Source organism: Semicossyphus pulcher, unplaced genomic scaffold (genome assembly GCF_022749685.1).
Source record: "Semicossyphus pulcher isolate SPU_LCO1_2020_fin unplaced genomic scaffold, fSemPul1.0.p SCAF_12, whole genome shotgun sequence".
Lineage (NCBI taxonomy): Eukaryota > Metazoa > Chordata > Actinopteri > Labriformes > Labridae > Semicossyphus > Semicossyphus pulcher.
The window spans coordinates 16715883-16732332 of NW_027211626.1; the positions used below are offsets into that span (position 1 = coordinate 16715883).

General features: G+C 40.6%; 1 protein-coding gene across 1 annotated transcript; it reads left to right on the forward strand.

The window, feature by feature from the left end:
• The first annotated feature begins 4314 nt into the window (after positions 1-4314).
• LOC138588806 (uncharacterized) lies at positions 4315-9536 on the forward strand. Its single transcript, XM_069659058.1, has 7 exons — positions 4315-4447; positions 5798-5925; positions 6121-6243; positions 6396-6423; positions 6513-6596; positions 8132-8243; positions 8327-9536. The coding sequence occupies exons 1-7, from the start codon at positions 4417-4419 to the stop codon at positions 8421-8423; spliced, it is 603 nt and encodes a 200-aa protein (XP_069515159.1). The 5' UTR covers positions 4315-4416; the 3' UTR covers positions 8424-9536.
• The last annotated feature ends 6914 nt before the right edge of the window (positions 9537-16450 follow it).

Below are 16450 nucleotides of genomic sequence, written 5' to 3' on the forward strand. Positions count from 1 at the left end.
GTGAGGAAACTGCAGAGGATCAATTCCCAGGAGGAGCTGGACTTCCACGACACATCCAGCGGCTCTGACCAGTCAGAACTCAGCATGGGGGAACTGGAGCTGGACAATCCCCGAAGGACTCACGGCCAGGACCGAACCTTTGGGAGGTCGGTGATGTAGTGTCAGACAACTTCAGTAATCTGTCTGTTGAAAATTTTCACACGACAGCCGTTTTCTGCTGACATCAATCTCAGGGTGGGGAGCTAAATTGCTAATTTACTGCTGTGTTCCAGTTTGTAAGTTGAATAAATTCAAGAAATCTGACAAATTGTTGTCATTCAAAAGCTTCAAGCTTGATCAGTAATTATAAAAACTTCGGATAGTTAAAGATATAATCTCAAAGATTTCAGTTTCACTCTCCTTGGCGGCACCTCATGGTGATAAACGATAATTGAGGGAGTACACTTCCTAGATATCCAGACGTGTACGGTCCTACCCTTGGCTCTTTGCTGCATGTTATCCCCAAATGTCCTCTTCCAATATTTCCTGTCTCTCTTCAGCTGTCCTATAAATAAAGGCAAATGATTACTTATTTGGGAAGTAACCTCCTAACCTCACAATATGTGAAATTACTTAAAGATGTTATCTCGAGGATTTCAGTTTCAGGGTGGCTCTGGTTGTAACTCTTGATTTTCCTCATTGACGGTCGCTTTCCTTTTCAGACTGTTTGCTTCATCTGAGCGTCGAATTTGTTTCTTTTTCTTTGGATTTTCACTTATTGTTGAAGTTGTATCTGTAGTCATCGATCTTTTCTTTGTTTGTTCAGCCATAGTAGATTACTGTTTACTCGCAACACTTGCAGAGACCGGAAAAGCAGCTGCTTAGCTCCGCCTCCCCTCTCTGACAGACCAACCACTGCTGGTTGATGGAAAACGCGTCACTAACTGGGCGCCGCTTGTGATTTTTTCCGCGAACAAAAATCTTTGATATTATATCTTTAAAATCTGGATGGACGTACGGCCATATTTGAAGTTGTAAAATTTGTGCAACAGTCATAGGCTAATGTTAGCATACAACTGCTTCCTAGCTACTATAACCATTAGCTAGGGAGTAGCTAAATGCTATTATTACTTTAGACAGTGTAACAGGATATGATAGGAATGGCCTAAATTTTTATGTAACAGTAATGTTAGCTAGGAACTGGTTGAATGCTAATATTAGCTGTTATTTAACAGTAGCTAATGTGTTATCAAATATAACTATCTAACTAGGGTTGAAATGATCACAATTTAAAAGATTTACAGCCCAGAATACAGGAGCCCAACTATAATAAGACCATTTGAGCTTCCCACCCTGAGGCTGACGACAGAGGAAAGTTGCTGCTGCGTGAAAACAGTGAATTTTCTAAGTAAAAATTCAAATGATGAGGCAGGGACAGATTTTCTGTCATGCTTACACATTTCACTCCTCTCATTTTGTTTCCTATAGAGAGATCCTGCTGAGCCCCGAAGAAATGACAACCCAGAAGCATTTTCGATTCCAGCCCAAGGCCTCCTTTCCCAAATCGCAGGGAAAACAGTCCCGTCAAACCGGGGTCAGGGCCAGGTCAAACACCAAGGTCACCGTGCCCAAACCCTTCCAGATGATGCTGAGAGAGGAGGAGAGGAAGAGGCTCCGGGTTCGGACTCGCTCAGAGGTCGAGCTGGAGAACACGCTGCTGAAACAGGAGTTGGATGAGCTCCGAGAATGCCAGAAACAGTTCAGGGCATCACCTGCACCGGCACACACACACCTGCCTCATTACGAGATGATCGGCCGCCGCACCTGCCAGCGATCCAACCGAAGCAGAAGAACAAGTGACAACAACAACAATAATGTCAAAAGCAACCTGTCCTCTAATGTTGCTTCATCACAGCCATTTCATTTCCTAGAGAGAGAGAGGAGGAAGAGGGAGGCGAAGATCGTGGCAGAGCTGGGGAAGCAGGGGCCGAGCGAGGAACGACAGGCGTTTAAGGCTCGGCCCATGCCCAGCTCAGTGTACGGCGTCAAGGAAAGAGCAGGCACCAAGACTGCAAGACGCCAGCCCCACCCTCCAACCTGGACACAGGAGAGGGAGGCCACTGACAGCGATCCAAACTCTGACATGGAGCCGGACGCGTTGCAATCCAAATCAGACACCTCTCCTGACTCCCGCCGGGCTCAGAGATTACCGTACTCCAAGCCAGTGAAGAAGCAGATACAGCTCTCCATTGAAATGGTGAAGGAGAGGCAGTGGTCCTACATCGACCCGCTCTAAACAACTGCCTGTGACACCTTCTCACCTCTGCAGACAGGTGGCCCGAAGTCATACATCAGTGTGTAGATTATTTTGCAACTGAAAAACACTTTATTATACAGTAACTCTTCATCAGACAAGCATTTGGTTTAACACAGAGGCTTTAGATATTGTACATGCGTTGTAAGTTATTATATGTGTTGTTTTCATAATAAATTTGTTCAAAACTTTTATCCAAAGTTCTCCATAATGTGACTTTCATTCACCTTCAACCTAATTCCTAACTTGTTAGGCAGCGACCTCCTAAGGCTGTAGTAAATATGGCAGGAGGACGTTAGATGATGGAAGGAAAAACGGAGAATTTCCTTATTAGCAGGAAGTCGGGGTGGATATATGGGTCAAACCAAGACAGGACTTTCACCCAGGAGACTGGTGTTCAAGTACCCGGTGAACCCTAAAGTCAACAATGGCTTTTTTGAAGTTACGTCATCTACGTAATGCAACAAATTAGAACAGTTTCAAGATCTGAATCTCATATTCCATGTGTTCAACCTTTACAGACGTGAGGTATGAAGACACGTTGTCTGCCACTGGTAGGGGCGCTAATTTAGGAAAGGCTTCTGTTGGACAGGAGGGTAGGAACCAATGACTGTATATTTAGATGGACGACGCGTTTCCATCTGCTACGAAATTCATGCCAGGCGCTGACATCTTGCGATGGTGGCTTCATTCCGCACGCCGGCGTGTTTAACAGCAGAACAGCTTCATTGTGTTGGTCTGAAGCAGACGTTCACATATGTGGAAACTTCAGTGACTGTAGTGATTGTTTTAGTTACGTCTCCTCTCGCCGTTCCGCCTCTACTCTGCTAATCAGGAACAGATCGGCTGCAGGAGCCGGATTTGTCAGCAGAGCTGTCAATCATCCTTTTTACAGCATCAAATAACTAATTAACTAAACTGGTCAGATGTGTATTTTGATTTTATAGTTTGACTCATGTCCCATCTGTTAACATGGAGGAGGCAGGCTTTATGACCTATACTGCAGCCAGTCAGCAGGGGGCGCTCGAAATGTTATGGCTTCACTTTTAGGGAGCTGTCATGTCGTCCATCTTATGCACTCTATGGTAGGAACAAACAACCCATGTGGTCGTATGGGTTGGAGGAGCTTATACAAACTCGCTTGCAGCATGTTGGTCTGTTTGGTTAACAAAATTAGAGCCTACTCTCAAAACATCGCACCACAAGACCCTAAAAAACACAGCATTAGAAAAAAATCTTTAATAAAACTGAAAGTTGTTTATAATAATATGGAAATAATGCATCATGTGTGAGATGAATGATGTTCGGATCTCACTTCCCCGCTCTATATGCAAAAAAACACAAAGCCTACATCGTCCTCATTAAAAGCAATACCAGTTGATAGAAAACTGTGATGCAGACTTGCAGCACAGAAAGAGAGGGCAAAACAGACAAGAAGCTCTACATGACGAACACACAGATCCACATCATGACACATATGTAGCCTCACTGCACTGCATTTCAAAAACTGCATTATGGGCTTTGCATGGAAGTAGAGGAGGCTATTGAGTAAGGGACAGGGCATGAGACACCATCAGGTGCTGCATCACACTCTTCCCTCCTCCCCTCATACAGGATCGTTCAGTATTGAGGAAGTAATGCATAATACCTTCCTGGATCAATACGCGAAGCTAAGAATCTGTATGGTCTTGCACCCCCTACTAAAGCATACACTAAGTCTTCACGTGATTGGAATGGCAGGAGAAATAATTAAACCAAGGAGTTTCCTGACACAGCAGAGATACATTTAAGGCTGTCCACTTGATCGGATCACTCAGGGCGCATGTTAAGTTGTGAACGGCCTCTGTCTGTTCATTCTCACTACATGCAGGCGCATAATAGGCTGTTATTAAACTGAAAGTGTTATAATCTTAAATGGTCTATAGGTGGGGTCAAACACCAGCAAAAATGCATCAGATTCACCGAAAGTTCCAATAGTATGTGAGAGAAAGGGGTAGGTGTCACTCGTGGGAAGTCCGGAAACGGTGTAGACGATTTTACTGGGAACTGAGAGACTGAGAGGGGCAACGTAGTCGTGGCGAAGGAGCCAAGGGGAACTTTACCTGTCGCATTGCAGTGACAAGATGCGTGAGCTTTACGGGTTGATTCTCCTCTGTAAGTGTTACATTTCTTTTATTAATACATTTTTACTAACAACGGGAGTCATGTTGCTTTTGGGCTGCAGGAATAAAAGTACAAATGTTTCTGCTATAGTTCTACTGTATTTAGCTTGCTTACTAAAGTTTCCAACCGCTGGATTACTGCGTCATCGAGCTTTGTGGCTCATATTATGCATTGAATCATTTAACCCAGCCACACACATTTTTCAGTTCCTACGCATTCAGTCCTTCTTTAGAAAATGCACTTTGAGTATCAAAGCGACAACGCTTTGTTGCACACCTTCTACTAGATCAAGTTATCTTTATAATCTAATACTCGGAGCCGGCTATTTTAAGGGAAGATGAAGTGAAGGAAACATAAAGTTGGAACCTCCAGGAAGAAAGAACGAGCTCTTAATCATTCTTTCATGAAATAATTATTTGCGGACGTATTTATTTGCGTCGCGTTGTTACTTTGTGCCACACTGCACGTTTCCTCTACAGTTATTTACAGTGTGGACAAAGACCATGTTATACATCTATGTGTCTGTCTGTGATATGGTTGGCGTGGAAATACCTGGAGGGTGTATCCCCCTTTGAATTAGCTCCCACGGTAGGCTTTGACAGGTTCAAACTGGCTACGGAGAGTTACTGTGGCTGTGAAATAGTGTTAGATGGCTGCGCGTGGTTGCACCCGGTGCACCTACTTTGAAAGCAGTACTCCAAAATCATTTGTCCTTTGCACCTTTATCTGGGACATTTAACCTTGGCTTTTCTTGTAACAGGGGTCCTATCCGAAAAAAATTATCTATTTTTAACCTTTATAATTTATTGTGCTCTGGGGGACACATTCCTAACACCTCCAAAAACTTAATACCAAGTAGCCTAAGCCTGCAGCGATGTTGGATTTATGCAGGAAGTGCAGATACACTGGCAGCAGAATGGAAATGAGGCATAAAATACAGGTGGATGCCCAACCCTGAGTTTTTTCCCACAGGTCTAACCATGGTTTCGATATCAACAAGCATATGTCTTTGACTACAACGAAGAAAACCCAGTAATATTTAGTATATTATCATTACAGTAAAAGAAGTAGAAGAAGCCACTTACAAAACAAGGCGTCTTATAAACAATGAAAATCCTAATTAGGTCACAGTGTCGATTTCTAGTGTGCAGAGCAATGCTATCCGAGACTGCTCAGCAGTCATTGTAGGATTCACTTAACACCTAGTGTAACATGTAATTGAATACTCTCCTATAATAATGCAGATATGGTCTTAGCCAATATGTGCAGTCACAGTGTTTGAAATAATATATCTAGAATCAAAGCGGAGACATGCTTCTGTGTTTCTCTTTTTCTCTCCAGTTGGCTGTCTGAGGCTTCACAGTGGACATGTCATTCCCTGCACTGTGTCTCACGATGCTCGTGGGGTACTTTATAGTGTCCCAGTGTTTGAGGACACCGACTGCCGCTACTCCTGGACAAACAGGACTGTAAGTTAAACACGCCAAATTTGCCAAGTGATACATGTTCTTTGTTTTAGGCTGTTTTGGATGCATTTACAATCTGGATCCATGCGCCGACAGGAAGGCTGCTCTCTTAGACAAATAACTTTATTAACCACCTTTTTTAGGCTGACTTGGACGATCATTCAGACACTAATGATTTTATTTGTATGCTACATTCAGGGGCAAATGCTGGCAAATGACAGAGGGAAGATCGAACCACTAGTGGTGATGAAGACCAACAGGACCCTTCTTCTCAGAGAATGCTCCGATCTAATCTACTATTACCGAGACTGTCTCTCTGAGGTATTCAACACTTAAGTTCACCCTGAGCAACAACACAGAATTTCATAAAGACATACAAAGTAGAGCTGTAGATACTTTGAAATCTGTGAGATAAACTGTTCCAGAATAAAAATATTTGTTATGTTTGTTGCTCCTCTGTTGTTCCTGGTTAGGGGGTGAGACACACAGTGGCATGTTACGGTATGTATAAATTACCTGTTAGACCTCACAGCAAGGGATATTTAATATTGTCAGTGTTAGTAATCTGTAAATATCTCCTCTTTTTGCAGCGTCCTGCACTCAATTTGATGATGATGTGATGCCAAATACGAACAACTTTGAACACGAAGGTTGGGACGACTTTGAGAAGCAGGGTAGGGACAAGTCTAAGTGATAAATCATGTTGTGGTTTCTACTCGTTTCAGATCCATGGTTATCGAAAGGTTTTCCTCATGTGACTCAGATTCCTGCTCACTAGAATAAATCAGAAACTTCCTGTTATATGTAACAGAAAGCGATCATTTGCCATTTAAGAAGTTAAGACTTATTAGTCATAATCTTGTCCCTCCGCTTCTCAACCTTGATTTACACTCAAAAGCTTTTTGCATTGTCATTTTGTTAACTGATAACATCTACGAGGAACAGCCACTGTGGTGTGTTTTTCTTGCACCTGGTTTCACCTCATGCTTCCTAGAAGCTCTGCCTTGACAGGAAGACCTGCAGACACCGCTCAGCACTGTAAACACCATAAACTTCTCTGCAATCTTTTCTTGGAAAAAAAAAGAAGAAAAAAAAATCTGTTCATTTGAAAAGCCTTATGTATAATTAGTTGCTAGATTTAAATCAATATAAAAAAAGAAAGCTACACCACTGAGAACAGCTTTTAATGGATAATCTGACTCATGCTAACTGCGGGTAAAGAGAACACACAGATGGTGTGTCAGACTTGTAATACTACCAGACAACATGACTGACAAGTTATCAACTTGTCAAATACAGCAACGTGTAATAATATCTTGACAAATTGTGCACTGCTTTTGACAGAAATAAGTCTATTAATTTCTGAGTTGTGTTCAAAGGCAGCAAATTTAAGGCGTGGTGCGACTATAAACCAGTAGGAGCTATGAGCTGCAAAACTGCCCCGGGGGTTGGGGGATGGGGATTGAGGTGTAACCATCTATGCATGACTCCACACAAGCTTAACGCACACAAATTCCTCACATGACCTTACAGTTTTGTCTGTGCAAATTGTTGGCTGTTGTTTGGGGCACCTCAACAAGCATTGCAGAAATGATCAAGCAGTCAAAACATGTGAAGTCTGAACAGTGGCATACTCAGGCTGTTTGAGGGGCAGGGGCAAAAAAAAAGGGGCACCCGCTGTATGCCATGGGGCACCAGTGCGCAGAAAGTTGTGAAGCGAAACAACAACGTGGGCATTTTTAACTAGAGAGGCATTCCACCTGTATCATTTATCCACTGGAGGGACACCCAGAGGGCACTTTATCATTTTTTTATGTACAACAGGAGCATCCATGTGGGCACTATCGGGGTTAAATTGGGGTGTCGCTCTGAGTACACCACTCAGGTCTGAACACACCTTAGTGACAAAGCAGCAGAGACAGGGATCCTTCTTTGTTCATTCCAGTGAGATGAAAAAGTTTAAAATGTCTAAAACACATGAACGGAACAAAACATACTCTTATATCTGGGCTCTTTACCTAGATAGGTAAAGAGCCCAGATAGATAGACTGGGGTCAGTAAAACAACAAGTGTTGTGAAGATTCACATTTGATTAATTCAAGAATTGAAAGATGGAGTCTTAAATGATGCCAGCCTCACCTTTAAACACGCCTAATCCCAAAACTTAAATGAACTACTTTACAGGATTAACTGTCTTTTCTCTTTACAGCATTTAGTACACTCAGCTGGACTATGACTTCTGTAATCATTCTTACCACACTGCTGCCGCTGCTGCTGCTGCTGGGACTTGTATTCTTCTTGCTCAGAGATCGTATTTGGAGGTATTTTTGATCATGGCATTTTATAAAATAACACTTTCCGCATTCAGGGTGTGTTTTAATTCTCTGTTTGTTTGATATTGCAGAGATCCGGGTTGCTTCTACTCTGCTGTGAAGGTGCCGATTCAAAGACGGATGAGCATGGACGAAGGGATAACTTTCTCTTCAGTGCAAAAAGTCTAGCAAATTCATATTCCCATTTCATGTTCACTAAAGGATGTGCAGCTTTTGCGCCCGCTAAACCTGTGCAAATGACACAAAAAGACTCCGCCTCATTCTCCAAGCAGTGTGGAGCTCAGTTAATGCCTGAGAGCGCAGCAGAGAGTGGAGGTGCAGACAGCTCCTCTCCACAATCAGACACACAACAAGAGCAAACTGCACGGATCTGCGAAACTGTATGGGCATATTTGCGCTTGAATATCATCAGTGCAATTTGCTTTGTGAATTGGACCTTGAGACGGAGCCGATAGCGGGTGCAAACGATGCTCAATTCATGGCGCTATCAGCGGCCGCAGTCCATTCTTAGTGAGTTCCCCCCTAAGAGTGTTAAACCTATGTTACTCACAGAGGGGCTTTATTTCTACATCTGATGTGTCTTTAGCCGTCATGGTACAGTTCAGTTTACATAACTGAGACAAATGATTGTTGTTGTAGGTGGTAAAAGAATAGTTTGTATTGTTAACTAGGTTTTAATTATGTTCCTATAACCCCCACCACCACCATCATCCAGTATCAGCTTCATACATACATGTACCGCTGCCATAGAAACTGTTTTTTTCACACCACTTTTTTCTTATTTTTTATGAACCATATGATCAAATGCTGAAGAATGACTTCATATCATCGTACGTTTTACTGATTTACATTTGTTATATACTGCACAGTGTTAATAGTTTGTTTGAGAATGCTTGTGTGACCGTGACAGATGTGGAGCTACAGTACGGCCAGGACCTTTACAATTGATGGATACCAAATGAAGCTTATAGTGCAAGTTAAACTAAAGCCATAAACAGTCTAACTAAGACTAACTTGTAATGCTCGTCAGCTTTGGCCAAGTGTACAGGATAAGCTTTATAGATAATGGATGGATGGATACTGCACTGCCTTCCAATAGGAGATTAAATGAAGTTTAGTTTGAGATGTATATATTCAGTCATTTCTTGACTTTAAGTCCTTATGTATTGTAAGTTTGTCTTTTAACTGTGTGCCTAATGAAATTTGTATTTTTTACTATATCCTGTAGATTTCAGACTGTTTCAGCACTTTCTATGTGCTTTGCCTTTTTTGTCACAGAGATTAAACTCCTACTTTCTGAAAAAGAGTGTTTTCATTTTGCTTTGTCGTCCAACAATCGTGTTTTTTTTATCTGATGAACAGGGCGGCCCATGTGGTGTGAGGATCATTGAACAATATCAAGATAACTGTAAGGCAGTTTTTTTTAAAAGCTCTAATAACTACTCAGTGAAGTGGAACATTTACAAAGAGCCCGATGTTTTTAATGGACTGACTGGGTGACTAATGCCAGCCAGTCAAAACAGGCTCCAAATGACTGATAATATCTCTCTTTATCTGCTGGATGTGTCAATAAGTCTCTGGTTAGATGCAATAAGTTACACTGTCAACTTAAAATGTGTTGAACTTATATAGCACTGTCAACCAGTGGCCAAAAAAGTAATTGATGTTAAAAGATACAAATGATAAACTGATATCAATATGGATATGATTAAGTCATTGTCACCCACTTTCAGTATCATCAGGGTTCCTCTGGGACCACGTAGCTCATGCAATATTTACTATATCTATCCGTTGCTGTGTAAATACATTGGAGTCATTTTCTTTTTAAATGAGGATTTCAAGAAGAACATAGTATGCAGGTGCATAATAGGCTATTCAACTGGAAGTGTTGTAATCTTAAATGGCCCATAGATGGGGTCAAACAGCACCTAAAATGTATGTATTCTTCCGCGAAGAGGAAGGGGCGGGCGGGGAGATGCTATCACACTCGCGGGAGGTCCGGACCGGATTATTTACCGAGAACTGAGAGAGAGGGCGACGTAGTCGAGGCGAAGGACTCAAGGGGATCTTTACCTGGTGCTTTCATAGACTGTGGATTACAGTGACAAGATGCTTGAGCTGTACGGGTTGATTCTCCTCTGTAAGTGTTACATTTCTTTTATTTATACATTTTTAGTAACAACTGGAGTCATGTTGCTTTTTGGGCTGCAGGAATAAAAGTACAAATCTTTGTGCTATAGTTTTACTGTACTTAGCTTGCTCACTCGAGTTTCCAACCGCTGGATTACTGCGTCATCGAGCTTTGTGACTCATAACATGCATTTAACCCAAACACACACATTTTTCAATTCCACACACATTCTGTCCTTCCCCGCTAGAAAGAATTATTTGATGATAATTTTTAAAAATGCACTTTGAATATCGAAGCGACAACGCTTTGTTGCACACCTTCTACTAGATTAAGTTATTTTTATAATCTAATACTCGGAGCCGGCTATTTTAAGGGAAGATGAAGTGAAGAAAACTTAAAGTTGGAACGTCCAGGAAGAAAGAACGAGCTCTTAATCATTATTTCATGAAATAATTATTTGCGGACGTATTTATTTGCGTCGCGTTGTTACTTTGTACCACACTGCACGTTCCTCCACAGTTATTTGCAGTGTGGACAAAGACCATGTTATACATCTCTGTGTCTGTCTGTGATATTGTTATCGTGGAAATACCTGGAGAGTGTATCCCCTTCGAATTAGCTCCCACGGCTTTGACAGGCTCGAACTGCGATATAGGAACAACACTCAAGAAACATGGAAAGTCCTAAACAGCATAATCAAAAAGGGTACTGCAAAAGCTGACCATCCAAATTATTTTGTAAAAGATAAGAAAGTTATGGAATCAGAGGGTTAGCAAACTCATGGATGATAAGTTATCTTGATGATAGGTATCAATATGTACAAATAAATAATATAAAATCTGAACTAGTCAGTGCTCGGCCCAAAACTGTTTATACTGTATATCAATGATATTTGTAATGCGTCTAAACTGTTAAAATATGTTTTATTTGCAGTTGACACAAATATTTACTGCTCTAGTAAAAGTTTGGAACAGCTTCTGAATGCAGTGGAAAGTGAACTAAACCCATTAAAGATATGGTTTGATAGTAATAAGCTATCACTTAATTTAAGCAAAACAAAGTGTATCATTTTTGGCAACAGGCAATCCAAAAATCAAGTCAAACTCAAGATTAACGATATTGAAAGAGAAAGGGTGTGTGAAAATAAATTCCTGGGTGTGATAATTGATCATAAACTTTGTTGGAAGCCACATATAGATTACATTACAAGTAAAATGTTAAAATCTATTGCTATATTATACAAAACTAAGGATATCTTATGTCAGAACTCACTATACACACTTTACTGTTCACTTATTGTTCCGTACATGACATACTGTGTGAAGGTGTAGGGTAACACGAAAAACCAACACTATTTCTATTTTTGTGTTACACAAGAAATGTATACGAATTGTAAATCGATCCAATTGCTATGAACCAACCAATGATTTATTAATTAATTTACAGGCTCTAAAATGTTAGGATTTAGTTGAACTAAAAACTGCACAGATAATTTACAAAGCACAAAATAACTTACTTCCAAACTGTATTCAGAGGTTGTTTAAAATAAGAGATAGCCGGGAGGCACTAAGGGCAACAGGTGTTCTCCAACAAATCTCTGAGGACAAATTTAAAGCTGAATTGTGTATCTGTAAAAGGGATAAACCTGTGGAACGGCTTTGATATAGAATTAAAAATGTTTTCTTCACTCAGTACATTGTTCAAAAATAAGGTGATAAACAAATATAAAACTAATATATGATGACTGTTTTTCTTTTTGCTTTTGTCATGCTCTTGCTTATTACTTAATACTAATACTGACTAAAATAAATAAATAAATAAAAATAAAACTGGCTACGGGAGGTTTGACCTACAAGAGTTACTGTAGCTGTGAAATAGTGTTAGATGGCTGCACGTGGTTGCACCCGGTGCACCTACTTTGAAAGCAGTACTCCAAAATCATTTGTCCTTTGCACCTTTATCTGGGACATTTAACCTTGGCTTTTCTTGTAACAGGGGTCCTATATGAAAAATATAATCTATTTTTAACCTTTATAATTTATTGTGCTCTGGGGGACACATTCTGCAGTGTAGTAGTACTGGGTTTGTCTGTGTTAAAGCTGAGTTTTTTCCCACAGGTCTATATGTCTTTGACTACAACGAAGAAAACCCAGTAATATTTAGTATATTATCATTACAGTAAAAGAAGTAGAAGAAGCCACTTACAAAACAAGGCGTCTTATAAACAATGAAAATCCTAATTAGGTCACAGTGTCGATTTCTAGTGTGCAGAGCAATGCTATCCGAGACTGCTCAGCAGTCATTGTAGGATTCACTTAACACCTAGTGTAACATGTAATTGAATACTCTCCTATAATAATGCAGACCTGGTCTTAGCCAATATGTGCAGTCACAGTGTTTGAAATAATATATCTAGAATAAAAGCAGAGACATGCTTCTGTGTTTCTCTTTTTCTCTCCAGTTGGCTGTCTGAGGCTTCACAGTGGACATGTCATTCCCTGCACTGTGTCTCACGATGCTCGTGGGGTACTTTATAGTGTCCCAGTGTTTGAGGACACCGACTGCCGCTACTCCTGGACAAACAGGACTGTAAGTTAAACACGCCAAATTTGCCAAGTGATACATGTTCTTTGTTTTAGGCTGTATTGGATGCATTTACAATCTGGATCCATGCGCCGACAGGAAGGCTGCTCTCTTAGACAAATAACTTTATTAACCACCTTTTTTAGGCTGACTTGGACGATCATTCAGACATTAATGATTTTATTTGTATGCTACATTCAGGGGCACGTGCTGGCAAATGACAGAGGGAAGATCGAACCACTAGTGGTGATGAAGACCAACAGGACCCTTCTTCTCAGAGAATGCTCCGATCTAATCTACTATTACCGAGACTGTCTCTCTGAGGTATTCAACACTTAAGTTCACCCTGAGCAACAACACAGAATTTCATAAAGACATACAAAGTAGAGCTGTAGATACTTTGAAATCTGTGAGATAAACTGTTCCAGAATAAAAATATTTGTTATGTTTGTTGCTCCTCTGTTGTTCCTGGTTAGGGGGTGCGACACAAGGTGACATGTAACGGTATGTATAAATAACCTGTTAGACCTCATAGCAAGGGATATTTAATATTGTCAGTGTTAGTAATCTGTAAATATCTCCTCTTTTTGCAGTGTCCTGCACTCAATTTGATGATGATGTGATGGGGGAGAGGGACCTTTCCGATTTAACGCCATGTGGTAGGGACAAGTCTAAGTGATAAATCATGTTGTGGTTTCTACTTGTTTCAGATCCTTGAAGAGCTACAGGCAGTTATGTTAGAAAAAGATGACTGTTTGCCTTTGTCTGTTCAGTATCAGTATCATGTTTTCCTTTGCCAATCAAAACCAGACATGCGGTTATCGAAAGGTTTTCTCATGTGACTCTGATTCCTGCTCACTAGAATAAATCAGAAACTTCATGTCATATGTAACAGAAAGCTAAAGAAGCTTTTTGCATTGGCATTTTGTTAACTGATAACATCTACGAGGAACAGCCACTGTGGTGTGTTTTTCTTGCACCTGGTTTCACCTCAGGCTTCCTATAAGCGCTGCCTTGACAGGAAGACCTGCAGAAACCGCTCAGCACTGTAAACACCATAAACTCCTCTGCAATCTTTTCTTGGAAAAAAAAAACAAAGAAATAAATTATGTATGTTAATATTTATTGTCATGACTGTCCTGCAAAAAACACCAGGGAACATTGGTCATCAGTGTGGATAATCTGACTCATGCTAACTGCATTTAAAGAGAACACACAGATGGTGTGTCAGACTTGTAATACTACCAGACAACATGACTGACAAGTTATCAACTTGTCAAATACAGCAACATGTAATAATATCTTTACACTGAAACCAAACCTGTCTTCCCTGTTACAAATTGTGCACTGCGTTGACAGAAATAAGTCTATTAATTTCTGAGTTGTGTTCAGTCTCAACAAAAGGCAAATTTAAGGCGTGGTGTGAATAAAAACAAAACATGTGCAAGTGGGAGCTATGAGCAGCAAAATTGCTCCAGGGGTAATTGAGGTGAAGAAGACACCTATGCATGACTGATTTGCTAGCTTACAGTTTTGCATGTGCAATCTGCAGGGGGGGGCAGGGACCCTTTTTTGCTCAATCGAGCTGAGCTAAGTATAGGAAAATTAACAAAATATATTCTTATATCTTGGCTCTTTACCTAGATTGGGCTCAGCAGAACAACAAGCAACAGAAATCCGAATCAAACAAAAATTTGCACAGAAAGAGGGATATATAAAATGATGGAGGGCTTAACACATTTTACCCTTGGGGTCAATCTGACCCCAGGGATATTTGCCTCCAGAAAATGATTTACATAAAATTGTTGACCAAGTCTTTGTGTCAGGCACTTTGTTTATTTGTTAAATACATAAATAACCCCTTGATAATGAAACATATCGGTGAGTTGACTTGTTCTCTAGCGCCACCATCAGGCCACACAAATTAGAATGAATGTATCTTGAAACGTTTTCATACAAATCTTCTCAAATTTACTGACAACATTAATGAACACAAGAGTATGAACCCTGTTGGTTTTGGTGATGATATGACCTTTCCTGTAGCGCCACCATCAGGTCAAACTTTCAGTTTTAGAGTAAATGTATCTTGAAAATCTTTCATCCAAATCTTTTCTAATTTGGGGTGCACATTCATGACTCTCACAGAATGAACCATATTGATTGATGTTGGTGACCCCCCCTTTCCTCTCATAAACATATTTATTTACTTATTTTTATCTCCTTTTGTTGTAACATTTTTGTGGTTAGTCACTATAAGTCTCACTCACCGCTCCTCTTTTGTTATCCCGGCTTGGGACCGGCAAATTTGTCATCCCAAGTACAATATTTTCAATGGATGGTGTTATGAAGAGCTCTAATGATGACTTGATGTCTTCAACATGGCTGATTGCATATCTGGTGGGGCCTGGAACCATTTTGATAATATTAGTAGCGTTAAGTCGACCCTGCTGTTGAAGTGGGGAAAGGGACCATAGTATCTTTCCATTTTTGGAAGGGATCGTGTCTGCTGGTGGTTGAGAGACAACAGGAGGGTCAACACTCTCATTCTCATCAGATGAGAATGCCTCAAAATCAGGGTCCTCCTCAACACAATCCTCTGTCTCAGAATGTCAGAATGCAATGTCCTTGTGGGAATACCCCGCCCTCCACACTTCATGCCCATGGTGCGGGAAAGTTCTCATGAGAATATTGTCTCCCCCTCCCCCATGTCATGTTAGCACCAAAAATGGAAAATTATGGTCCCTCTACTCACTTCAACAAGGTAGACGTGCTGCTAAGAGTTTGTCCCAGCAGACACACAGTCAGCCATGTTGAAGACATACAGTCATTATTCGAGCTCTTCATATAACCATCGATTGAAAATATTGTACTTGAGATGATAATTTTAGAAGGGAGGCATGTGTAGTTGGAAAGACTTGGTTGTGATCAACTTGCAAGCCTACATTGGCTTCCTCATTTTGGCAGGAGTTCACAAGTTAAGTTGTTTCCCACATGCCCACACCACGAGAAGTATCAAAGTTGAAGTATCATTTTCCCCACCCCCCTGTTATGTATCAACTCAAAAGTATCAACTCTACACCTGCAGGTGTGGGGGTGTTAGGTCACACACACAGACAGACAAGTTTTACACAGCTAAAACAGCTTGGGGTCAAATTGACCCCAGAGGAACACCAATGCGTGCAATATGTGTTCAGGACATTGAAAAATTATCATGATAATTTTATGCTTAATCAGTTGTTCACATCAAATTAGGAAAAGTCAACTATTATTTTTTGAATGATAAACATTGAATGGGGTCAAATTGACCCCAAGGATAATTAGAATTAAGAAGATGCAAAATAAACAGAAAATCCAGTACAAATAAAAAGGTTAAAAGTAATAGTGAAAGTATTAACAGCAAAATCCCCACCAAAAATGTCTCTGCACAAAACTAGAAACAACAAAGTATGTGAAACTAATCTGATAAACAAATGAACACTGG

What these genes read in the sequence shown, in the direction of transcription:
- LOC138588806 (XM_069659058.1), top strand. Translation starts at nt 4,417, where the DNA reads ATGCGTGAGCTTTACGGGTTGATTCTCCTCT. An exon ending in ACCGAGACTGTCTCTCTGAG is followed by an intron (nt 6,244 to 6,395) that starts GTATTCAACACT and finishes GTTCCTGGTTAG; the next exon opens with GGGGTGAGACACACAGTGGC. An exon ending in GGACGACTTTGAGAAGCAGG is followed by an intron (nt 6,597 to 8,131) that starts GTAGGGACAAGT and finishes TTCTCTTTACAG; the next exon opens with CATTTAGTACACTCAGCTGG.